This window comes from Barbatula barbatula, assembly GCF_947034865.1.
Source record: "Barbatula barbatula genome assembly, chromosome: 11".
NCBI lineage: Eukaryota > Metazoa > Chordata > Actinopteri > Cypriniformes > Nemacheilidae > Barbatula > Barbatula barbatula.
In genome coordinates, this window is record NC_136774.1 from 15,425,710 (window position 1) to 15,450,915 (window position 25,206).

The window sequence follows — 25,206 nt, forward strand, 5'->3', positions numbered from 1 at the left end:
GCGCACTGTCACTCAATGCCCCCCAAAACTCCACTGCGTAAAAAGATTTTTCAAAGACTTAATTTTTATTGTGTTCTTCTCTTAATACATAAAAATAAAATATTAAGTATTTCCAGTAAGTGTTTTTGTATAGTTAAGTGTAATATATTGTGACTACTGTTACCGAGAACATAATATAAAAAAAATTACCTAAGGATCAGCTATATTTAAAAATAAGAACTCTGGGATTTTGGCAAATCGACAGAATCTATAACTTAGAAAAACATATAATTTGGTATTTTTCGAAAATAATGTCTATATTTAGTCTATAGTAAATGTTACTAGTTTATGAATATAAATATGTTGTTTCGGATGTGGTTTCTGTATATGTGTGCAAAAGAAAAGAAAAGACAAGAGCCACTGTCTGGTTTAAAAACTTTCTCTCAGTAACTCTATTTCTGTATTAATGTACAACCGTTGAAAATTACAGCATCATTTGTTTTTCATCTTTTTTAATTTTTCAGTTTTTTTAAATGATCTAACGATCAACAGCCTTTTCCAGGAAATAAATCATGATAAGCGAGAAAGAAAAGAATGCCCAATGAGCTATGATTGAGGTGAAGAGTTAGACGGTGTTTGGAGTGTCTGTACGCGCATGTGTGTGATGTAAGCCAACACCGAGGCGTGAGAATGCGATGTGTGCATGTATACGCTGGGAAACAATCATGCTATTCTCAAACCCTGCAGCCGAGTAAAGTTTAGAAAGCCTAAAAATATAGGGGCATTGATGAAGAATAAACAAAAGGGAAAAAACAGCTTTAAAGGTGATGCTGTGAACGAGTGTAACATAAAGAAAGAGATGCACAAAACGTTTTGAGATGCAGTGTAGAGTTTTGACAAAAGGATGGGCGATGTCTTTGGAGGGGCAAGACGGTTGAGAGAAGAGACAACTCGATTCAGATGTAATAGATGGACGGATGTTCAGGTGTCATGAAAATCCTTCAGCAGCGTTCGTCTCTTCTGCTCAGCAATGTGCATCTGATTTTCCAGATCCTATAGATGGAGAAAAACAAGGGTTTGAAATTAAATCGACATTGTCGTGATTCATTTTATATTGTTAGCCCTTGTTCGCTCTCTTACCCCTCTATCGTTGGCGCTCGGCTCTCCTCTCTCATAACTATCTGCTCTCTCCACCTTCCAGGAAAGGTTCTCGATCTCTGCTTCCAGCTGGGCCTGCTGATACTCGAACTTGGAAAATAAGCAAAGTAAGATTTTGCATTACAGTTTTACATTATCAGTGGTAGAAATGCATAGCTGCGTAATGCAATCGCTGCTTGACTAAAATATTTTTTAATGGATAAGTAACTACTCACCAGTTTTTTGCGGGGTCCAGACTCCATGTAGTAGGCATAAGGATAAGTGTACTGCAGTGTGTAACGACACTATGGACAGAAAAGACACAATGTCTACTTATTAGGACAAAATGATTGAAAATCTCACTTATATAGTAAATGAACAAAAACTAAAGTTCAGTTTAAAATGTTTTTATTGATGCATTTGGTAGAGCCTCTTACTACGTGCATTAGCTGTAAATGTTAACAAATATGATCTTTATAGTCTAAAAGTTTAGAAACTGCTCTAAAGATCCAGAAACTGGAGAATTGCGTGTTGACTGACTCATGACTATTCACACCATTAAGTTCCTTTGAATTAAAACATCTGCAAACAAAACAACCTGTACCTTTGCCAGAAGCTTGGCAGCATTTAGCAGGTACTGCCAGTCAATCCAGGTGCCCAGATTGTTCATGACTCTTTCTTGAATCTTCTCCTGGATCCGCTGATACGTCTGTACCTCCAGCTGCAAGCTCTTATTGTGGTTCTCCCACTGGACACATACACAAATGTTATTGACAGATGAAAACCTTATTGTCTTGATACAGGAAAATATCTGTTGAAATCTCTCTGAAATGTAACTGTGCTTTTTAGTAACAAGATCTATAAAACATAGATTTGACACCATCTTTACATGTGATTGACTGTAACAGTTTGACTTAAGCATTTTGCTTAGCTAACAATATGGTACTTCAACAAGCTCAAGATACAATGCACACATTAATTAGACTGAACAGCACTGACACTTTTTTATTGACTGAGCTTGTCATAATATTTTGTGTATAATGTTACAGCCAACTTTAAATAATTATTCACCCTCTCAAAGTAGAACAGGTATTTTTTGAGGGCCTCTCTGGCTTGCGCCTGCTGGCTCTGATTCACGATGTCTGGATTCTCTTTGTAGCGACTGCACTCGTAATACTCGCTGCCATGAGTCTTCCAATCACCCAGACACATCCAGCAGAAATCTACACAGCCACAACAACACCATTATTACAATCAAGACCACTTTAACCCTCCAGAGGAATTCAATCATGTACTTTTTTTTATCTTACCATGTTTACACTTGGAGCATTGCTAAAAAGAGACAGGAAAACTAGTTCAGTTATAACAAGTCTCACATTTTTAGGTTAATAACAGTAAAAACAATATCTTGCTTAATCTTCAAATCACAACTCCTCACCATGTGGTTGCATCCTCCGTTCTTTTCAATGCAGATATTGCACTTAGGGCACTGGGGAGGAAATGGCACATAAGAGTATAAGGAAATGAACAATAGAAGGCTCTGGTTCAGTTCGATTCTGTTTACATGACACAAAATTCAGAGTGCAAAATTTGTCAAAATAAAAACTGTTTTTCATAAATCAGGTTTGATAAATTAAGTGTGGTTGCTCTTACGTCTTTAGTGTGTGCACTGATGTAGTTGGCTGTCTCGGAGTCATCTGCACATTTCGTCAACCATTTGCGGATGGTAGCACAGTCCGTAGGGGCGTGATACATCTGTCTGCACTTAAAACTGTACACAGACATCAAATCAACCTCTTTTATCATTAACATAACGTCACACCATGGAATTAAATGCTTGGAAAATGAACATGCGTGTGCAGGTTTTTGTTATACCAGAAAACTTCTCTGCAGCGGCTGCACTGAACTCTACGAGCTCGAGGTTTCTGCACCTGTATAACTATTGGACAGTCAGCCCCAGGACACAACTGCAGTTGGAAGTGACTCTACAGATAAACATGAAACATGAGCAGGTTAATGCCGGATCAATGACTTGTGTTTTCTGATAATTTACCAAATTATAAAGCCTGATCATTTAAAACTCCAGAAGTTCATGTAATATCAATGTCACATTAAAGTGATATTTCACCTAAATATTACAATTCTGTCATCATTCACTACAAACTTGTATGAATTTCTTCCAAAGAACACAAAAGATGATATTCTGAAGAATGTTGTTAACTGCCGGCACTGTTCAGTTATCAACTTTCTTCAAAATATCTTCATTTGTGTAAATAAAAATGTCAAAGAGAGTGAGTAAATGATGACAGAATTTCCATTTTTAGGGTGACCTATCCAGTACAGTGCTAAACTGTTTGATAAGGACACCAAATGAACCTCTGAACTTCTAAAATGTGATAAGACCAACACACACCTCCACATAATCCCTGAAGAGGTAGCGTCTGTATTTTTCCTTCAGTTCCTCACTGGACAGAAGAGGAAGAACGAAATCATCTGGCATTCGAAGGGAGCATTCCTGCGCCATACAGGAAATCTCTACACGCACACAAAATACATATCAGAGATCAGATTACCTGTCAATCTTATTCTGATCAGTGATGCACAGCCTTGCACACATGCTGAAATTATGTACGTGCGCACTCACCCACTCCAACGCCATCTTTGACAAGTACAGTGCAGTGCTGCTCCCAGCATGCATTGCAGAAGGAGTGCTGACAGGGTAGAGAGAGGAGAGCATCTCGCCGGACCAGCTGCAGACACACCCCACACTGCAGCGACGTCCCAGCCTGAAAACACACACGTTGATGTGGCTATTGACAAAGCAAAGCACTTGACCTCATGTATACTGACATAAAATATATTCTTAGTGTCATTACAACATAAGTGTTCAGCTGTTTTGTGCAATGGCTAGATGGCTCTTTGGAATAATTAAGATGGTTTATTCATCGCATTCTGCGGTCAATATTTAGCATAATGACCTTTTCCACACATATCTGAGGTAGTTTCATGCTTGTCGCATCACTCCACATTCTAATTCTTCTCAAGTGTAAAAGCAGCTGGGAATTTGCTCGAAAAACACAAAATTGTAAGCCAATTTAAAGAGATAGTTCACCCAAAAATTCTGTTATCATCACTTACCCTTGGGTTGTTTTAAACCTGTAGGAATTTCTTCGTTCTGCTGAACACAAAAGAAGATATTTTGAAGAATGTGGGAAAACAATCATTTCTGGGGCATTTTAGACTACCATGGTAATATTCTTTCCTATAATGGTAGTCCATGGTGCCCCAAAACTAGTTGTTACAAAAGTTCTTCCACATATCTTTCTTTGTGTTGAGCAGAACAATAAAATTCATACAAGTATGAAAGAATAAATGAGAATTTTCATTTTGGGGTAAACAATCCCTCTAAATGAAAGTTCCTATATCTAAAAGCAAATTATTCTGACTTACAGTGAGAGATCTGCAGGTGGTTGTGGTCTGGGCGAAAGCCTCACAAAGCAACTGAGAAGAATTTGACTTATACCTTAAAACACAAAAAAGAAACCCACAGATTAAGAGAGATGTAGTGCATAGTTGACAAATTACATGTTCGTGAATTTCGAGATCAAGCTTATACGTTCAAAATAAAGAATGTATGAATAAATGTGTGTATTCCATGAGTTCACCATTACTTAGAGATGCTTGTCAACTACCCACAAAACTGCTGTGCATGAGGGTGTTTTCCTGTCTTACATTACCTTTCGAGTATTTGTGACACCTGCCAGTGAAAATGTACAAGGACCAGTTTGGCTACAGCTGGTGACACCTGAAGAAAAAGAGTAATTCACCACTTAACAATCTATAAAAAAAACATATTGAAAACATACTCTTAAATGCACACGGAGTAAAAATAATTTTCTTAACATCATCAAACAGAACCCATTATGAGGGGATGTTTGGCATATCAAAACACACAGCATGGTTTTCGTTCACGCACCTTCAGAGCACTAGCTACATTGTTGACCTCTTCAGTTAGCACCCTCTGGCTTTCTCTGTATGTCAAACAGTTGAACTGATATTCTTCTGGGTCAAACGGTTCTTCTACTACCACGTCTTCATCGAGGTTATCGTAATAATATTTGATGTCTCCCTCCGCGGCATCTTCGTCGTCGTCGTCGTCAACGAACTCATCATTACTATCTGAGGCTTGGCTACTCATGTCCACAGACATAGCCCTCTGGGCCTGACTGACAGTCGCTCTCCACCAAACAGCAGCTTCTGAGCAGCTGCCCTCTGCCCCAGACTGGACCACAAATCCCAGGGGCCTTGTGGCTTTTAGCAGCACCGAAAGAAGCAGAAGAAATCACACTCCCCGTCACTCATCAGGAATGCAACAAGAATAAGCTTGGATAGAAATACTGTAAGAGAATAAAAAACAAAATTTGCTAGGTAAAGGTTAACATGGAGCCAATCGGTAGTTATTGCAGAATGAACACCGACATGAAGGGTCTTGAATCACACTGATGGGGATTATTTTGCAATAACAACCGGCTAGCTGCACATTTAAACATACAGTGTTTTTCCATTTCCTTAAAAGTTAATTTGGACGTCCAAGTTTTCCGAAGGACAGTGACGATATGTTACGTATAGCGCATACTATTAATATTGAAGTCAATGCGAACCGGACGTTGCGATCGTTTTTACTTCCGTATTTTGAGGCATTTCCGAGTGAAATGGAATTTCTAATGAGAAAAATGGTGGGCATGGCTTTCGTCTTTCTGTGCGATTTAATTGGATGTATAAAAAAGCAGTTGAATTTTTAAATGGAACTGGCTGCAGACAGTTGAAGGGGAGGACTTAACGGGTCTAACATACGTAATTTAAGATGATAGTCATTACAGTAAGGAAGTGCATTTTCAGATTGTAATGCAATCCGCTGTGACACCGCCACAAGTTATGATTTAACGACACGTCCCAATATAATATTTCTTTATGGTGAACTATATAAAATAAAGAAAGTATAAATATAAATTTGAGGCAAACGTACCAAAACAGCAAACTAAAATATAAGTGCAAAAAATAAACATGCCAACAGACTCATAACGAAAGAAATGTATCTGGATTAGACTACAAAAATAGACTATAATGTGAATAAGAGTATTTTCTTCAAAAACTAAATTCAATTTTAGCAATATTTTAAACGTAGAACATAAAATAAACTGTAAATAAACGAATAAATAAAAATACAACTAATTGAAGCACTTAAAATAAAACATATCAGTGGAAATAATCAAGCGAACGGCTTAAAAAAACGAAAGCAAAGTTCAGAAAGCAAAAAATAGGAATAAATAAATATATTCAATACATTGTATTCACAAATAAATAAAACAAAGCAGTCACTAAACACTACAACAATATAGACCATTAACTTAACTAGCCACAGTTTTTCCTTTGTTTTCCACGTCTCTGCCATCACACCCTTCTTCATAAAGACGGCCACACCAGTTTTACGGAAAAACACGTAGATCAGTTTTTCACAACAATAAGGTCAAACGAATGTTTCTGCGACATTCCAAAACACTAAGGCACAGTTTCATAGACAAGGCTTATCTTAAGCCATTAGGATATTAAGTCACTTTTATTAAAATGCCTTTGATAAAAACATTACAGTGTGCATCTTGAGACAAAACAATGGCAAATACATATTTAAAAAGATATGTCAGGGTAATTTATTTTCAGTTAAGACAATTCAAACTTTAATTTTAGTCTGGAACTAGTCCTACTACGCCTTGTCTCTAAAACCGGGCAAAAATGTTCTACATACACCCTATAATAAAGCATATTATGTAAAGAAAAGCAGAAGCCTCAAACATGAATGCAAATCGCTTACACTTTGTCCTATGATCCTTCATTTTCTTGTGCTTTCCGTTCACGTTCAGACTCTTCTGCATTCCTTTACATAATACGCATAAGGTGTAATTCATAATAGCATTACTTTATCCAAGTTAATGGTAGTGTTAGAACGAACGGCTATGTAAAGCAACTAACTTTGTGCATATAGCCTTTTAAAATGATATTCAGGCAATCGACTAATAAAAATGTATTCGAATAAGTGTCTTAGTCGAATAACGAATAGTCGATTGAAAGGGGCAGCCCGCGAGGGCACACAAACATTAAAAATAGAATGACCCACATTTATAAACTATTTACAGTAAACACTGCACTATTCATGAAAAAATAGGCAATGTTATTTTTAATTTCACTGGGACTTTAAACTACACCAGTCAAAATGACACGCAGTACCTGGATGACCCTACGTTATTAGTTTTGAGTGGTTATCGGCGAATAAAAGTCACTTCGAATGTGCGAAAAATCATGTTTTATTTTTTCCATTTATCACAGTTTTATTACCGTAAAGAAAGTTTAATCGTGATAAATGTCAAAGCGGTTTCAATTTTCCTTTGGGAAAGTATTTGGAAATGGACAAAACATGAGACCGGGGTTTAAAGTAGCCTTGCGAATGTCCTCAACTTCATGGGGTCAATGATATTCGCAAATCTTGAACCTCTGGTGACGTTACATCTGAAGGTTGTGTTTAAAGCTGTCTCTCTCAATGTTAACAACAAACATTTCTTTAGACAATCATAAACTTCCGCAGATCGGCTTAGCGATCCCTTTAAACGGATTACACGGCGTACCGACAGACAGACAGCCCGACCAAGACAGCAGCGGGGCCGCGTTACCGCGCCTGTTGATGTGATTATAATCACAGATACTCACTGAGACACGCACATTGCACGTAAGTGCAACCGGGGACACTGGGCGGCTATGGGACGACCTGGCCCAGTCCCACACGCTTGTGACTGTCTGTCCCTCACATTCCACATGAGGCTATAAATAGCGACCGGCGCTATGGGTGGTATACGCATAATATCTCTCGCTCAGCGGAAAGGTTACATTTCACGGTTTAGGTGCGACGAGGTAGGGCGGATTGGGTGGGGGAGGCAGGCAGAGAATTGCAAACTCACGGTACTGACCGTGTAGCTTCTGCTTTGTTTACTCCACACGAATCGGCCCGCACAGCTGTTGCTTCTCTTTAGATCAGCACACATATACAGCAGCGCGATCGATGCGCAGGAATCTCGCTCCCCCACTTGATATCCGTTGTTTTAATACGCGAACCGCACAGTTTAAAAAGCACAACTCGTACAAGTTATTGCATGCGTCGCTGTTGTAGCTTTAATAGCTTTATTCGCTATTCAACAACCAACGCTCACTCCAGCTCGGGGATTCGTGTGTAAACAAGGCCGTTTGTTCCATTCGACAAAGCCGTCGCTCCGATTGCTAACAACCCCCGACCGTGCATAAAACGGGTACTTTACTTACCTACTGGACCGCGTCGGGTCGCTTCTCGACGCTAGCTGAAGAGAGATTTTCGGACAGAGATCAGATCCGTTCGCGTAGATGAGTCGCAGCGGATCGGAAGTACAGGGGGATTCTAGTGCGGCGTCACTTCCGGGTCCGAGCGAGCCTGTTTTCCAGACCGAATAGACTCCAGTTACTTGCTGAGGAGGGGCCACACACTCAGGCATAACTGACATGCATGCTTACAGTCAAAAACACAAAGCACGTTCATGCAAATGTAGGTCAGCAAACCAAGACTTACAATGTGTAATGCACGTGCAAAGATAAAAAGCGACCGAGTTACGCCATAAACCTTTGTTACGTTTTTTTGTAACCTTAATTTTGAAACCGTATGTACTACATTTGTTTAAAGAATTGGGACAAGCTCCAGACATTTAAAGTCACTAAGATTAAACTTAAATGATACAAACTACGTGTGGACGGGTTGGAGGTGAATGTGGACGAAATGTTTACCAGAATTAACTATTTACTGGTCAAAAGTGTTGAAAGCTCTGTCAAATTGAACAAAATGTGCACTGCAGTGCATTAAAACTTAATCAGGTTGATATTAATTGTTTAATGGGTAATCGCAATAGCTACTAAAACTGTCTGGAATTCATAATAAACAGACAAAAATCTGCGAAATACTAATTGTTTATTTTCATGTTTATGTTCTATACAAATATTTTGTGTACAAAAACAAATTTACATAAAAGATTCTGAAAACATGACATTAAACAAATGTGTCTGATCTTCACAATGTCCCTGTACATGCAGAGTATTTATAAAAGGGTCAGCGATTGTGTAGTGATTTAAGGGTGTTTACAGGCATTTGGATATAATCCATACAAAACAAATTAAAAGTACATAAAGAGATCACAGATTCAGTCACACTTTTTCAAAAGGAAAGAGATGTTTTTGTTCCCCACGTTTTTCTCGCTTAGTCGCACGCCTTTCAATCCTCTCTTCCTGCTCCTCTTGCCTGTTCTGTGGCCAGGAAATCGCCAGAGAAGTTGGTGCTGTCTGAGACCCGCTTTCTACCTCCTCATCTGAGGACAGCCCTTCAGCACCGTCTTCTTTTGCTTGCTTAAGCACCGCGCCTGATGCAAGCCCTTGCTGCCCATAGCGACGCTTCAGCCTCTCCTTTATCAACAGGCCTTTGACTAGCAGGGTCCAGTTCGCAACTGCTCGTTTCTCAAGTTTCTGTTAAAAGATCCAAAATGTTTCTTAAAAGTTTGGAAAACCTGCTTCTTATATTTACTAGTTTGAAGAGCAAAAAGGGAACATTCTTTTTCTCCATTTAATATTAAAAATGATTATAATTGTAACACATGGCACATTCTATTTCTTTGCAAGTTCAGGCAATGATGAAGAATGTATTAGAACGGATTTGTTTTCAAGACTGTTCTGAATGTAATGTTACATAAAATCAAATTTACATACGTACTTTAACTATTTCAATTAGGGATGTATTAGACGTGTGAAAGATGACACAAAATCAGCATGTTTATACCTCTTGTTCTTTCTTCTGCTGAATATCTTGCTCATTTTCCCAGGCTGCTTTTAAAATATCTTCGTGTTCTTCGCAGACTACATAGCCATCAGTACTAAAACACAATCAACTGACATCAATAAAACACATATCAAATTTTAAACATTAAAATATTTTACGAATAATGAACTACCCATCTGTCAACCTTACAAAGACACACAAACTCACACAGCATGTGAGAATCCACAATAGGAATCAAAGCCAGTTACTGCCGCAGCACAGTCGATGTTTAGTTTTCGAGCAACTCTGTGCAGATTTGGCAAACGCAGGAGAACACATCCGACCGGTAACATGCTTGGCACAAACAGGTGCACATTTCCAAATTCATTACGTGGTACCTGAAACACACAGGCAGACTTACAATAACCTTTGGCAAAAAACGGATTAGTTGATCTCGTATATAAAAAACTATTACACACTCACTTTGCCATCGACGGCAACTGGAGGCTGGTACTCTTCTGTTTGCCAGAGTCCGAAAAGAGGCAGATCTTTCACATCCTTTTGCTCTGACATCATTCTGGCTTTCCGAGAACGGTTGGAAACCCCAAGCACCATCTGACAGATCGTAGAGATGACAACTTACTATAAAATGTATTGCATGACTTTTTTAACCGACCACAATAGCACCGTTTACACCTTGAGTATTACAACTACAATAATGATGAGCAACCACAGGATGCCATACCTTGTATGGTTCTTCTCCTAGTCGAACAGTTCTTGCTTCCTTCAGCCAGGTTTCTCTAGAATGCAGCGTGTGCACACAGTCTCTAAAAACAACAACAAGCAAAGAAACATTTACACTTGTACACAATTACACTTATATTTCCCTTTTTGTGGCTGTAAAGCAAAAAGGAACATGGCTGGCATATACTGTAAAGTAGTGTAAACATTGCAGTGTAAAACTCACGCAATTCTGAAGCAAGGAAGTGCGGCATTGACACAAGAACACATGGCCGACTCAATAGTATTTACCGTGAGTAAACCGGCTCTCCTCTACAGTACCCTAATATAGCTGCTGTTTGGGGATAGAGGGCTTCATATTTCAGTAAATGCCTCTTTAGCGCGTACAGTGGATGGTTCTTATATTCAACTATCGATGTTGGCAGCGGCTTGTCCAATAACTTCGCCTGCATCTGTGGATGAGAGAAACAGTTGAGTCTGGATGTATATCACATGTGATGAGATATAAACATGTTTATGTGTTCACTCAAACCTCCTGGTCTTCCTTCCATCCCCTCTGAGCATCTGGAGATTTGTAGAGCTCCACAGTCTCCTCCCACCATTCGGAGTCGATACGTCGTCGCCTTGATGATGTCAGCCAGGTGGGGTCATACCTGCTGCTGAGATCTTTCAGGTATCCCTCATCATCCACACCCACCACATAGGTGACTGGCTGTGTCGCCTGATCAGAGCACAGCAGTGGCTGACCAACCCCTTGATCCACATCGACGCACACCCACCTTCCTGTACTTTCCAAATAAACCTCCAACCACTCGTTGGCACCTGTCCCCTCCTTTCTTGTAGATCTTCGTCTCTTTACCACCTTCTCTTCCTCCTCTTCTTCTTCTTCTTCTCCACTTATGTCTTCCTCTTTGACCTCACCTGAATTCAGAGGAGTCCGACTCTTTTCTTTACCCTTTAACAGCCTGCATATTTTCTTGTCCTCAAAATCCGAGTCTCCACTATCATCCTCGTTGGTTGGCTGAAACTCCTCCCCGCTCTCCTCGGCGTCCTCCTCCTCACTGCTGACCTCTTTATAAAACACTTTTGATGCAATTCTTCTTCTTCTGCTGTTTTTGGGTTTTTGTCCTGACAATGCCTCTTTCTCACCTCCTTCTTTCTTTTTTCGTCTTTTTCCACCCCTTTCCTCTTTTTTACCCGCAGTTGTCTCCGCAGATGGGCGTTTGGAACCAGTGGATATTTTAGGATTTGGGGAAGGTTTCTGATTTTTGGTAGGAGGGCTTTTGGTAGGTTTGGTCTTATTCTAAAAACAAGAAAAATGGTCCGTCTATCAAATGTAATAAAACAGCTTTCAAAAGCCATAAAATAAACAATAATTAAATATAAACAATAAAAAGACAATAATAAACCATGATAATGAAAAATGTGTACATCACCTTTGATGCAGGTGGTGGCTTGAAAGACAGCGGTTGAAGTGACAGTACCAGTCGGCAAAAGAGTCGCAATGACCTTAGCACCAATAATAACAGCTACAGGAAATTACATTATAGATATAGTTAAGAAATCAGAAATGAACGTAAATGACCAACCATGCAAATATACTTTGTTTCTTAGCCTGTCAAGGGCTTAATCTACTTCCTTAAACACTTTATCAGAACCAGTGGCGATTGGTGTCTCCTCTTCAGGGGAAGCAGGAAATCAAAATATGTGTTCAGCGCGTTACACGTCGACTTCTGCGTCAGACCTACTCCGTAGCCTCTAAGCTGTAGGCGACGTGCCGGTTTTTTGTTTATACTTGTGCGTCAACAGGCAATGGCCACCAGGCATCAGTGTCCAAAGGCATGTTACTTGTGTAACCAAGACCAGAGCCGAAAAAGAAACGTTTTTTAACCGGTATTTCATAAGCATTTTGCAGTGATAGCAGCAAGAGTTGTTAAATACAGAAAAACGTGTCATTTATTTAGATAATTCATTCAGAAATGCGCATTAGTAAACCCGACACTATCGCTGAGTTTGTTTTACCTGAAGGGAGGCGGTTCAGGCAGACCAACCACAGCGCTTGAGTTTTTGGAGAGGTGCGTGTCAGGCTACGGCATAGGGTACTTGTCTCTGCGTAGGTCTGACGCAGAAGTAAAAATCGCACTTTAAGAGAGTGTCTTATAAACCCGTTCATCACGTCTGCAGCAGACATGTTTTTTTTTACATGATGCGTGATGCAAATAGGTTCAGGTGTTTTGACATGACGCACCACACACATGACGAGCTAAATACATGTTTTGCTGAACTTCACATTACTGCTTCCCCTGAATAGGAGTCAAGGATCACCACTGATCAGAAACTTTTCTATTTTTTCAACTGGCTGCCAAACTGCAGGCCAAAGAACAGACCTATAAAGCCTATAATTATGCATGAACGTTCAAGGGTTAAGGAAATTGAAATCTTGCTCACAAAAGTCATTTCCTCGTGGTCCCTTGCTGATAAACAACCTATCCGCTTCTCCAGCACTGTGCTAAGCTCCACCTCCTTTTCCTCCATTAAGGCGGGGTTTAACGTGAAAGTCATCTGAAACCTGGATATAGCCAAAACACAATTATTATTAGTTTACACACAATACCATTAGAAAACTGACAATACAATTGACCATAAAGAGAACAGTTTAGTGTATACACTACAGTTGAATAAGGCTAACCATTTCAGAAGCCCTTCTAGGAAGCCCACGTTTATACGTGTGGTCTCAACTGTGGTAAAGTGGTTAGGCAGTATTGACAAGGCAATAGCCATCAGGTCTGGATCACAACAGAGTCTGTTCCGATACAGTCCACTGGCCAATAAGCAAAGCAGGTGAACCTTTATGAGAAAGGAAATGAGAATCAGCAAGAAATTATTGACCAGTACAAAAAACAACCCATTTTCTATAAACAAACCAACGTAGAAAACAAGCACACCTTGTGTGTTTCCTCTAGCAGCTCCTTGTTAAATCGATTTGTCATTCGCCGCAGGTAAGTTTCTAACTCCGCTTTCTTTTTCTCTCTAAAAACAGTCATGACATTACTCGTTCATCTGTTGCAGACCATTAGAGAATAGCTAACCAATCTCAAGTTATAATCATTTCCAGCATATTTTGCATTTTCATATCACAGATCAAAAAAAGTGTAACATTAACATGTATGACAACTGCAAATAAATTTATTGCAGTGATTATTTATTTTCTTAAATTGTCACACTTACTTTTTCTCTCTCTTGCGAGCCATGTCTGGAGTCTCTATCTCAATTTCCACAGGTTTGGATGGTACTTCTAGATCTGTTGAGTCGATCTCTGCCATCTCTGAGAAACCATACAATATTAAAGAATGGACGGCAAAACACCCCAGTGTACATTGAGAGTATTCATGGGTTTCACGTGACGTCACACAGTGGTGCAGCTGCATTTGTAGGACCGTACAGCAACATGCTTATATCTGTGATAACAGCAAATCTCAAAGAAATTGCTTTTTTTTTTACTATACCCTCTTAGTACGGACTTGCGAGGTCCCTGGTGGAGGAAAAAACATGCCCTGCAAATACGTGGCCACAGTTTTGTTATTCGTTCCCTTGGTTAATTTCTGAAATCTGTACCCATAAATAAATTCATAAACCGTGCTTACGCTTTTGATTCCTTACAAATGTAATGGCATATTTCAGGACCAGTTTGTATTGGATGTTTTTATGTAAAAATACAGCATTCGTTTAATTGACAGAAAGTTGTGAAGCATTTTTCAACAGACTTCCAAGCTAAATCTAATCTAATATCAACAATAATATCAAGAAAAGTAATAAATAGACCGAGTGTTGTTATTGCCATACTCACGCAGGCCTTAAAGGAAATGAATGTGTTTTCTGTTAAACGTTATGTTCTTCTATTCAAATATAAAAAATGGCGAGTCTTGAGAAAATAGATAGCCTACTGTAGAAGGGTTTCTTTTTAATATATTTAATTTTACGTGGACTTTGCTGTGTCGAAAATAACATGATTGCAAATAAAGTCTAATCAATGAGCTCTTTTACACCGTCGCGCCAAATCATTCTAAGCATAGTTTGAAATGGTTACAGTTATGTTTCCTCGTGAACCCGATTCGACACGGCACAATTACAAACTGTTCTTGGCTCGCGATTTTCAGCACTGTTGTCTAAAACTGCTGAATCGTGCTAATGAATGCGTTTGTGTTTACATTCTTAACATTTCTGTTATCAGCCCTGCAGTGGAAAATGAAACCATTTACATACCGGCTGGCGTGGTTCGCCACTGAGTGGAGCGATTAAGCAAAGCGAACAATTTGGGGCGATGGTGGAGAAGCACTCAATGTTACATTAAACAGCAGAAAATCGAAAATCCAGTGGACAAGATTCAAGATCTGCTTAATGAAGGGATCTCTTCAAAGTTTCTCATGTGGAGCTTTTTATTTAAAATTGTTCTTGATTATAAAATTTCGTGAAAATAAGGCAAAAAGCGCCCATACCATTAACATCTTTTTTGTTATTAGTAAACAGGGAATTAATATAAATATAGATTTGTTTCTCTACTTAATATTGACATTAATAATTATAAACATAATAATAAACATTTATTTTATCTAGTTTCTATAAATTCTCATTTCTATAATCAATTTTAATAAATGTAATGTACAACATTTTAAAATTTCAAGGTAAAAATAAAAATAGTTTTGCAAAACTGTGAGAACTTTGGGGATGGATGGTGAAAGCGTGAGCACAGTTTATGTGTTTGTGGTACGGATTTAAAAAATGAATGGTACTATTTACAAAAAACTGGGGGCACAGATTGGAAACTCGTGGGTATGGTTTATTAATCTATGGACAGGATTTGTTAAACAGAGTGAAAGAATTACATTACGGTGGCCTCGGATCTGAAGTCCTATTAGGCTCTGTACTACGGAGAGGCTGCACTGTGTCCTCAAGATGGCCCCAACATGTCTGATACCCATGAATATGATTATAACATGTATTCATTGTGAATCAATCCCATCCATCTGCAAGTTCAACTACAAGGCTTTAAAAACTGTGATCTGCAAAAACACCATGTACCTTCCACCTCCTCCCAGTCATCGTCTTCATCACTTTCTGCCTCCTCTTCTTTCACTTGTTTTGCTGGTGATGAGGCCTTTATGAAAACAAGACTTACTTCCTCACTGTGATCTCTCATTTCCTCCGGATCATCCGGCTGAAAATATTTACTTGTTTTCCCATCAGAGGAATTTTTACCCTTTTTGGATACAGGAGATCTGACTTTGGAGTTTTTTAAGTTTTTGGCCATGATGCCATTTTCTGAAATTAGAAAACCACATCATGAGTGACAATCATAATCAAGACAATAATAACAAATAAATGTTCCAAATAAAATACCTTTATACCAAATGAAACAAAAACTGTTTTATTCCCATAGCACCCAGATCAATCTTCCAACACATTATTGCCTGATCGGCCCTTCAGCCATGTATTTGTATGTAACATTTCCAATTATTTACTTTTACTATAGAGACTATAGTCAGAATACTCCAACCCACCACAAAGATTTATGCTGGACACGCCCACATTCATTCATCACAATGTCACGGAATGAGTGTGTTTTTATTAGAAGCACACGGCTAATAACAAACCACACAAGAGAACTCAAGCGAGTTATTTTGCACTCATGCACAATATGAAAACACTTTACACAGGTGGTACACTGCAGCTGTCTGCTGCAACCGTACAGAAAACACAAACCGCTACACGTATTAAAGTTTTAACTGCAAAGTAGAATTTAACTCATCAGAGATGAGCAGAAAAAAATCAGGTTATGTAGAAAGTAACGTTACATAAATTACCTTTGATTTTCTTCTTTATGGGTGCCTGCTTATTCGTCTGCTTCGGTTTCTTCGTGTTCGTTTTTTCCACAGCATCTTTTCTCTTTGCCATGCTGTTCTCAGATCACAAACAGGTGCAGATCAAACGAATTCTGGTGTGTTTAGCGAAAGCAAAACTAACACTACACGTGAATTAGTGTAATGTAACACGGAGAGCCCTGTTACCCAACACAAGCACTTTCCCCTTTCATAACACAGAAAGCATGCTGTTGCTTGCAAAAGACCCGAGCGTAGACGTCACATCCGCATCCTACTAGCAATCTGGTTGCATTACCATCATTTAAACGCTAGAGGTCCGTGTTTTACATGGTTATTTTAGCTTGCAAAGCGGCGATAATCAATTGTCATGTTGATAACAGTGTCGGTGTGTATAATCTTGACTTTTCTACTGAATGAAAAATGTCCCCGATTTAAAGCTCAATTTAGAAAAAAGTCTTTACAGCCGTTAAAATATTGCTCAATACATTTTTAATGATATTGTTTAGATATGTCTACGATTGCACTTAGCCTCATTATCGAAATGAAAAAGATTTACTCTAATAGAAAACAAATAATGACGTGGGATTTTGGATCCTATGGTGTCAATCACATTTTTTTTAAACCTAACAAGGACGATTCAACTCTCTTATGCTATTTTATATTAAACATATTAATTAAACAATATTATATACTATTAAATGTTTGTTTTCTACATTTTTTCTATGGTATATGTATACTATCATCGATATATATATATATATATATATATATATATATATATATATATATATGTGTGTGTGTGTGTGTGTGTGTACACATACATATAGTATAACAGTAAATAAGATAATAGTTTACAGAATTGCAATCCTAATGAGGTACTTCTGGATCATCTGTATGCATGACAGTAACTTGTAATGTGTAATGGTACTGAAAATAATCAGCTTTTCAAATGTAGGGTGAGATGTGGACATTTTTAGTAGATTTAAATCAGTTTGGAACTGCTTTAACACATCTAACCATTGTTTAAGACATCATTTTATGTCTTCAATTTAAAATAATATCTACCTAAACCATTCTGTATTTAAACATTAAGAAATGGACACACATGAATAGTCATTTTATTATGATTTTAAGGTTTTCCTTTAATTTGTGTAGGTTCATGATGTAATGAACAGGTTACACTGTTTCAAGGGTGAATTGAGGACCAGGCACAGCTGATCAGTGTGCTGTTTTATACATACAGCGGTCAGACAGAATAGCAGAACACATTTCCTGCTAATTGTATTATATATTATGAATCCTGGAAAGTTGGTTTAATTTCTTTGCATCTGGAGGCTAACCTCATTCAGTCAAGTTCATTTATATTTGGGGCTGACTTCGTGTGTGTGTGTGTGTGCACCTATGTGTATGTACCTGGTGGTGCTGATGCAAATGAACAGCTGTTTTAGCGTCACTTGGCAGCAGATGTCCAGCCAGAGTGTGTTTGTGTGTGTAAGACTTCAGAGAGCCGTCTGTGCACTTGATTGACAGAGCAGAATCAAATCTTCTCCCTGCAGTGAGTTACTCAATTGGCATCTGTCCCGGACTGATGGCAGGACAGGTGTGTGTGTCATATGATTGGCAGGTAAAAAGTGGTGGTTGACATCAAAGCCGGATCCAATGGCAGGTCTCCATGATGACACAGTCCCTTAGCCCTGCATGGCTTCCATCCCTATATGAGTCCTGAGCATTCTCAGATAGGAATAAAAAGCCATACGGGGCAGAGAGCAACGAAGGGCATCCGTTGAAAATATTTACATCAATTCATCAAAAAATACAAAATGTATAACCGTTTAGAGACATCCTTGTACCACAATTCAGTTTTATGACCTGCGCGACATCTAGCGGAGGTGTGTGGTGTTACAATACAGCTGTGAGCAAGAGACCTACGAATCTTAATATGCTCTCGTGTATATCTCTGTGCCATACTCGTCACTACTACCGTTGTGACCATTATAGGACATTCTTTCCGATACAAGGTCGACGCGTCATATCCCTAAACTTAAAAAATAGCGCTAGTTTTGATAGCCGGTGCCAAAACGTCCATGTGCACTGGTTGAAAATAAATCGCAGTTGTTTTGTAAATTATTTATAAGATTGTAACCTGTGCATCCTTATTATAACCTATGCGTTTTGAGGTTGTTGGCTGAATTCGTTTGAATGATTGTAACACACAGCTCCGTCAATTACTCGAATACGAGGAAGGCACCGCACCTGTTGTCCAGCCATTGCGATTTTCGAAAGCTGGGGTGAAAATTCACCAGAGGTGAATCCGCTCCGATTAAAAAAATCTTGAATATTTTCTCTCCATCCATGCACTGGCAATTTAGTTTGCGCAACAGGAGGTAGCACAAACACGATACGCAATCTGTGTAGAAAAACTTAAAAGACATTTCATAAATAAAACACAAGACAAGAGATTAAGCGATAAAAAATACATATTGGTCGGATTACGTTCTTCAGCCGCTGACGTGCTGTTTGATGCGTAGAAACTTGCAGCGCAATTCGTCACCCTGTCATACGTGACATTAGAATGACCATCGTATGATGGTATGACGGGAAACGTCCGTGTGACATTACTAAAACGTTACTCTTCACTAGTCACTCGTGCGTTGTTTAATTTTTTTCTGTTAAACAGTTAACGTAAAAGTGCGCTTTATTTTACTCGACTTTTGCTCTGAATCAAATAAGTCAGACAGAAGAAGCCCTGATCGATAATATCAACGGCCGGATGAGAGAAGCCATGGCGCAGCAGCAATGTGACAGGAGAATGATGATGAACGGCGAAAGTGGTCCAGACTGCAGGAGCGAGCGCGGAGGAAAATAAGTCTGTGGAGGATAAAAGTTATCACAGAACAGCATTCCTCATTCCAAGGCATCGCGCGTTACGCGTCGTCCCGATCCCCCCGACCCAAATGACCGCTTTCCAGCTCCCGTGCCTCAGCTCGGATGATCATGAATAGGAATCGGTAGTAGCGACTGAGAACCAGCAGGTGGATGTCGCCTCGCCCAATCAGAGTGCCGATTTAACGGGGCACATCCGCGCGTCAGTCAGCCGGTCGGCCCGTTCCGAGTTTGAGCAGCGTTGTGCAGCTGTGCGCTCTTCCATTCACTCGCGCAGACAGAGGCGAGGGGGCCGCCGTAAGGGGTGGGGGGCGGACGGGCCCCCCCGGAGCCGAGATGACCAATGGCTGACGAGCACCGAGAACAGAAAGGACATCATACCTGAGCACGAGACCAAACTCAGCGCGCGCGAGGGCTTTCCCCTCCTCATCTGTTACAGAAACGCGCCTCTTAATAAAGGGCCGCGGTCGCTGAATAGGGTCTTTTTTAACCCTCTTTTCAAATACCGCCAGAAAGCAATTTCTTTCTGCCCCTGATAGTACACGAGAGACGTAGGGAGCGCTAAAGCCGTTAAATGTAAGAGTGTGTGTAGGTATTTTTGTGTGTCTTCATTCTAAAGGGCACCTCCCCAGGGCAACCTGCACTTGTTCGCTCTCTCCAATGTGTGTGTGGTTCTTAGGTTCCCTTTTTGTATTCTGTCATGCGTCCGTTCCTGTTGGTTGTCCTAACAACTGTAGACTGTACAGACCGAGACCGCTGAGACAAAAGACAGCTCCAAGTGTCTACTGAGAGAAGAAAAAAGGTTTGGAGAGTTCACTGCCCCCTCCTCTACACTAGTACATTCCACAGCGTTTCCTCGCGCACTCCCTCTCTCCTTACCCCTCCACTGCTGTCTCCCGCACTGGGCGCCCATCACGGTGTAATGGAGAGAAGGAAGGAGAGATGGAGTCAAACCCGTTTTTTATTGGAGAGGGTTTCTTCGAGCGATATCGTAGCCATTCGAAGCAAATATCAAATGATGTCACTCTTTAATCTGTTTTTGTTTTGTTGTTTTGCATTGCACCTATAGAAAATAATTATTCTGTCTCAGAGACAGACAGAGGTTGCCATATGCTTTCTACTGCCAAATGCACTAGAATTCATAGAAAATCAATGAAGTGGTTTTAAGAGGGGATATAAGCCAGAGAATTGTATAGGGGTCCGAAGAAATCTCAGTGCAAATCACAATGTTAAGCTCTTTCAGGCTTAATTAGCTTCCTTTAGTTTTTCTATAAGAACAAAGCCGGAAATGGCACCCTTGTGTTTGGATCATTTATGTGTATTTGGAGCAACATTTGGATCATTAAAACAACAGTCTGTCTCTGAGAATGCCACACACACTGATTCAACATAGAAACACTGTGACTTCTGGATAAAAGAGCATTAATCTCTTTTGAGAGACAAAATGGTTTATGTGGTTTCATGGTTGAAAGAGCCCTAATACATTTTTCAAATATCACAACACATAGAAAATGCAAGTGAAAGCAATTGCATATAGAAAATGGTCGTGAAACAGGTAATTTGCCGTCAGTAATCAGTAATTCAGCATTTGTACAAGGCTTTCTTTTGTGAAAAACACTGCCTGGTTTTTTTTACACGGAAAAGAAAGCTTTCAGACAGAGATGGAAACAGAAATGTGTGCATGTAGCTCAACTGATAGACCATTGTGCTTGCAGCACATAGGTCATATGGGTTTGATCCCAGGAAACACACAAACTGATCAAATCTGTGCTTTGGATGCGCTGCAAGTTTCTTCGGGGTAAAAGTATTTGCTAAAATGTATCAATGTAATAGTTCACCCAAAAATAAAAATTCTGTCCTCATTTTCCCAACCATTTGTCAATCCACACCTCTATGACGTTCTTTCTTCTGCAGAAAACTAATGAAGATGTTTGGAAGAAAGTTGTGTAACTGAACAGTTCCGGCACCCATTTACTTCGGTTGCCAGTTACATTTATGCATTTGGCAGACGCTTTTATCCAAACCAGCTTACATTGCATTATCCTATACATTTGTTTCTATGTATGTGCAATCCCTGGGATTGGAACCCATGACCATGGCATTGTTAATGCCATGCTCTTACCTCTGAGCTACAGGAAAGCTACCAACGTTCTTCAAATTATATTATTTTGTGTTCTGCAGAAAATAGAAAGTCATAAAGGGTGGGAATGATAAGAGGTTGCGCAAATGATGACAGAACTTTCTGACTTTTTTTAAGACTAACCTGCAAAATATACATAAAACTATTTAGAGACCTCAGACTTGACTTAGACTTCTGAACAGTCTGTTCACCTCAAAGACGCGTATCTGTTTTTAGAGCTAAATATGGGCACACCTGCATGCACGATTAGACGGTGGGATTGTGTGAACAGTAACATCGGCCATCAGAACAAAAAGACAGACAGAAAAACCAGAGAGTCATCTGGTCTACAGCGAGGCACCCCGTCAGAATTACGCGCTCAGCTCTCTGGACGCCGCACCAGCACAACCACACAATGAAGTGCATAATCAACTGGGATTTACCTAACAAAGAGTAGGCTGCCACACATGGGCAACACACACACACTCGGTCACAGTCGCACATACACGCGCGCTGGCACCTGAACGCATTCGTTAAAATACAAACAGGAAAACACTGGCATAGAAAAGCAAACACTCACAGAAGCTGAAATAACCACACCTTTGAGCCTACAAAGCACACGCACAGTTTTAGATCCACTGAATCAGCAGCCAGAAGTGCCGGTAGTAAATGAGAACACACACATCAACACACACACTACACAACACACTTTAATTACTGATTGAAATGTGATTTGCAGAGCCATGTGTTTGTGCGAATGAACATGTTTGTGTACACAGTATGTGCAGATGTGGATGGCTGGGTAAATCGTGCAAGGTAGCATATGCCCGTTTCCGTGTCCATTTAGCTGTGCATCTGTGTGAGTGTTTGTGTGCATGTAACGTGAATGGATGAGTGAGTTGCGTTGTGTATGTGAGCATGAGGTACGAGTCTAGCAGGGGGTCCAACAGCTCTTAGATCATTACAGCCTGCGGAAGAGAAGTTCTGACAGAATACTGTAACCGCCTGCACGCACACGTGCACACCTAAACACTGTTTTCACTACTTTCAATTTCAAATCTGTAATTCTTTACGCTGTGCGCACATAAATGCATTTACATTCAATTTAGCAGATGGGAAACATCACAAAGGCAACAATACAGAAGAAATCGAAAGGAAAATGATTACTCTAGATTATGGTTATGGTTTAATGCATCGAACAAACTTGCGTATTTCAAGGCAGTTCCGTGCGTCTTTAAAAACTGAATTTGGTTTTATATAAATTGACTAAATCAGGTCAGATTATTGTCAGATTATTAAAGGTGAGTTTGCAAATTGTAACATACGGCTCACTCCACCCCTCCCTAAGATATCGTCATGTGAGGGGACCCGCAGTGTATGTAGATAGAAATTGCTAATTTTAGGGTAATAAAAACATAAAGCTTCATTATATAAGATCTGAAGACATACTTCTGTATATTATATTGCATTTCTGTCAATAGATCCACCCGAAAATTACACACTGGACTTTTAAATACCATTGTTTAAACAATATTTTCGACTTAAACATGACAAAATGCTATTTGCACTATGAATCGGTGTGCAGTATTTCACATATTTCTTTTCAGATTTCACAATTTTTACTGTTGTAGAGAGACGGACAAGCAAAGCTAGGATGATAACATGATCCAGGGCGTACTCAAACCTAGATCTCCCGTGAGCATGAAAGCTCAGTATGCTGGATCACTCGCACAAATCACAAGGTCAAAACTCCAGTCAGCCACATGTTACTGTCACAGTTGAGTTCCTGAGCCTATCCTCTCATTCACTCAAGGGTGAAATCTGTTTATCTTTAGATATAGAAACATTGTGAAAGCGGTCTCCAGTCTCTCTCCTTTTTACCACTTCCCACGACCATGATATAGAGGCTGTGGATAATGTAGTATTGGCAGTGTTATTCCACGTGTAATGTATGTGTGTCTCTGAGCTCTGTACATGGTCAAGATCTGTCCCCGTGGAGACTCTTCATTCTGGGTTTACTTTAGAAGTGCTTAACAGTCCCCTTCAGGATAATATCCTTCTAACACTTTCTCTCACTCTGCTTCTTTCTCACTCTTCGATAAAAGGTGTGATTGGCATTATTGCATTGGATCAAGTGTGGACAACAGCAGCAATCTGTTAGTGTACCTAGAAAGAGTAAACAACAAATGAAACATGTAGTTCAACCATCAATGAACATTTGGTCAAATCCTATGTTTATTTACTGGGTAACACTTTACAGGTACCTGTAAGGTTGTATTGGTACAGTCTTTCTGCATTTTTTAATCTTTGTTAATGTTAATTAATGACAATACAATTATGCATGTTACTAATGTAAAAAGCAGCTTGTAATTTTAAAAACCTGTTAGTAGATACTGAAATTAACATGAGTTGAGAATGTACATTGTTAGTAAATGTTTGTTAAAGCTCCGATGTTTAATGTTTTGGAGGATCTATTGACAGAAATGCAATATAATATATTTTCAGAGGTGTATAAAGACCTTTCATAATAAAGGGTTTATGTTTTTGCTTCCCTTTTGAAGCACTACTAGATGCCAATATATTTCAACACTGGACCCTGCAAAAACTGTTAACAAATACAACTTGTGTGCTTTCAAACCTACGTGACCTTCTTTCCGCTGAACACAAGTGAAATTTTGAAGAATTTCTGACGTAAATTAAATAAATGTCAGTAAATGAAGACCAGGGTTGTAAACCTCCAATTTTCTTTATATAATTTTAGGGCACTCCAGCCCTTATTGACACTTAGCTTGCAAAGAGTGCACAGGATATTCTTCAAAACACCATTTGTGTTGTAAGGATATAAAGTTGGATTTGTACGACAGGTAAATACCAAACATTTTCATTGGGAGAATTTTTTCAGGGACAGGAAGCAAGAATAAAAATATCAATAGTTGCGATGACACAGTGGTAGTTACTTAATGATGCAGTTGTGAAATAACAGTCCGGCGGTCAGGGGTAATCAATACCTTTCGAGACCTTGATCTGCGATCGGTTATTTCCTGCTGTCAAACTCTATGAAATGTTTCCCTACACCTCTTACTCTCTCTGTCTAGGTATAAGGTAATAGTGTCTCTCTCTCTGTGTGTGTGTGTGTGTGTGTGTGTGTGTGTGTGTGTGTGTGCGCGTGCGCGTGTGTGTGTGTGTCGATGCGCCGGGTGGTTGTCATGGCTACAGCAGGGAGATGGAATGCGGTAAATATCTCAATTTCCCAATCAACCACACTCAAACACATACACACACTCACAAACACACAGACTGCTGGTTTTTGGGGAGAAAGGTCAGAACATGCCAGCAGACATGAAATGAGAGAGAGATCACTGTGGTGTATGGTAAACTTGAAGATACAACGGCCTGTTATTTATACACACAAAATGTAATAAAGAAGAAAAACTTTAATAAAGTCTAAAGTGTTAACAACAGAAAACTGGCTGCGAAAGAGGTTGTGAAAACAAAACAAAGCCAACATAACCTTCAGCCAACTGTGACGTTCACTGTAACTCCTGGCACAAGCTGTTATCGCCTATGGTGCTAATTAACCAAAAACTCAATCA

General features: G+C 39.5%; 2 protein-coding genes across 4 annotated transcripts; both read right to left on the bottom strand.

Moving 5' to 3' along the window:
- Positions 1 to 35: 35 nt before the first annotated feature.
- arih2 (ariadne homolog 2) lies at positions 36 to 8,710 on the bottom strand. 3 transcript variants are annotated; one of them, XM_079468289.1, is made up of 15 exons: positions 8,482 to 8,710; positions 5,093 to 5,513; positions 4,854 to 4,921; positions 4,567 to 4,639; positions 3,761 to 3,902; positions 3,530 to 3,651; positions 2,992 to 3,101; positions 2,770 to 2,887; positions 2,555 to 2,605; positions 2,427 to 2,448; positions 2,188 to 2,339; positions 1,721 to 1,864; positions 1,353 to 1,421; positions 1,120 to 1,227; positions 36 to 1,032 (listed from the first exon to the last, which is right to left on the bottom strand). In XM_079468289.1, the coding sequence occupies exons 2-15, from the start codon at positions 5,324 to 5,326 to the stop codon at positions 961 to 963; spliced, it is 1,485 nt and encodes a 494-aa protein (XP_079324415.1). In that variant the 5' UTR covers positions 5,327 to 5,513; positions 8,482 to 8,710; the 3' UTR covers positions 36 to 960. The 3 variants fall into 3 exon arrangements, with proteins under 3 accessions (XP_079324415.1, XP_079324417.1, XP_079324416.1); XM_079468291.1 differs by having other exon boundaries at positions 404 to 1,032; positions 5,093 to 5,427; positions 8,482 to 8,679; XM_079468290.1 differs by having other exon boundaries at positions 404 to 1,032; positions 5,093 to 6,577; positions 8,482 to 8,609.
- A 375-nt stretch (positions 8,711 to 9,085) lies between these two features.
- Positions 9,086 to 16,917, bottom strand: xpc (xeroderma pigmentosum, complementation group C). The gene is made up of 14 exons (XM_079466980.1): positions 16,594 to 16,917; positions 15,812 to 16,051; positions 13,961 to 14,057; positions 13,678 to 13,762; positions 13,422 to 13,579; positions 13,181 to 13,301; positions 12,169 to 12,261; positions 11,265 to 12,035; positions 11,024 to 11,184; positions 10,737 to 10,818; positions 10,475 to 10,606; positions 10,220 to 10,389; positions 10,013 to 10,106; positions 9,086 to 9,702 (listed from the first exon to the last, which is right to left on the bottom strand). The coding sequence occupies exons 1-14, from the start codon at positions 16,682 to 16,684 to the stop codon at positions 9,388 to 9,390; spliced, it is 2,610 nt and encodes an 869-aa protein (XP_079323106.1). The 5' UTR covers positions 16,685 to 16,917; the 3' UTR covers positions 9,086 to 9,387.
- Positions 16,918 to 25,206: the final 8,289 nt, after the last annotated feature.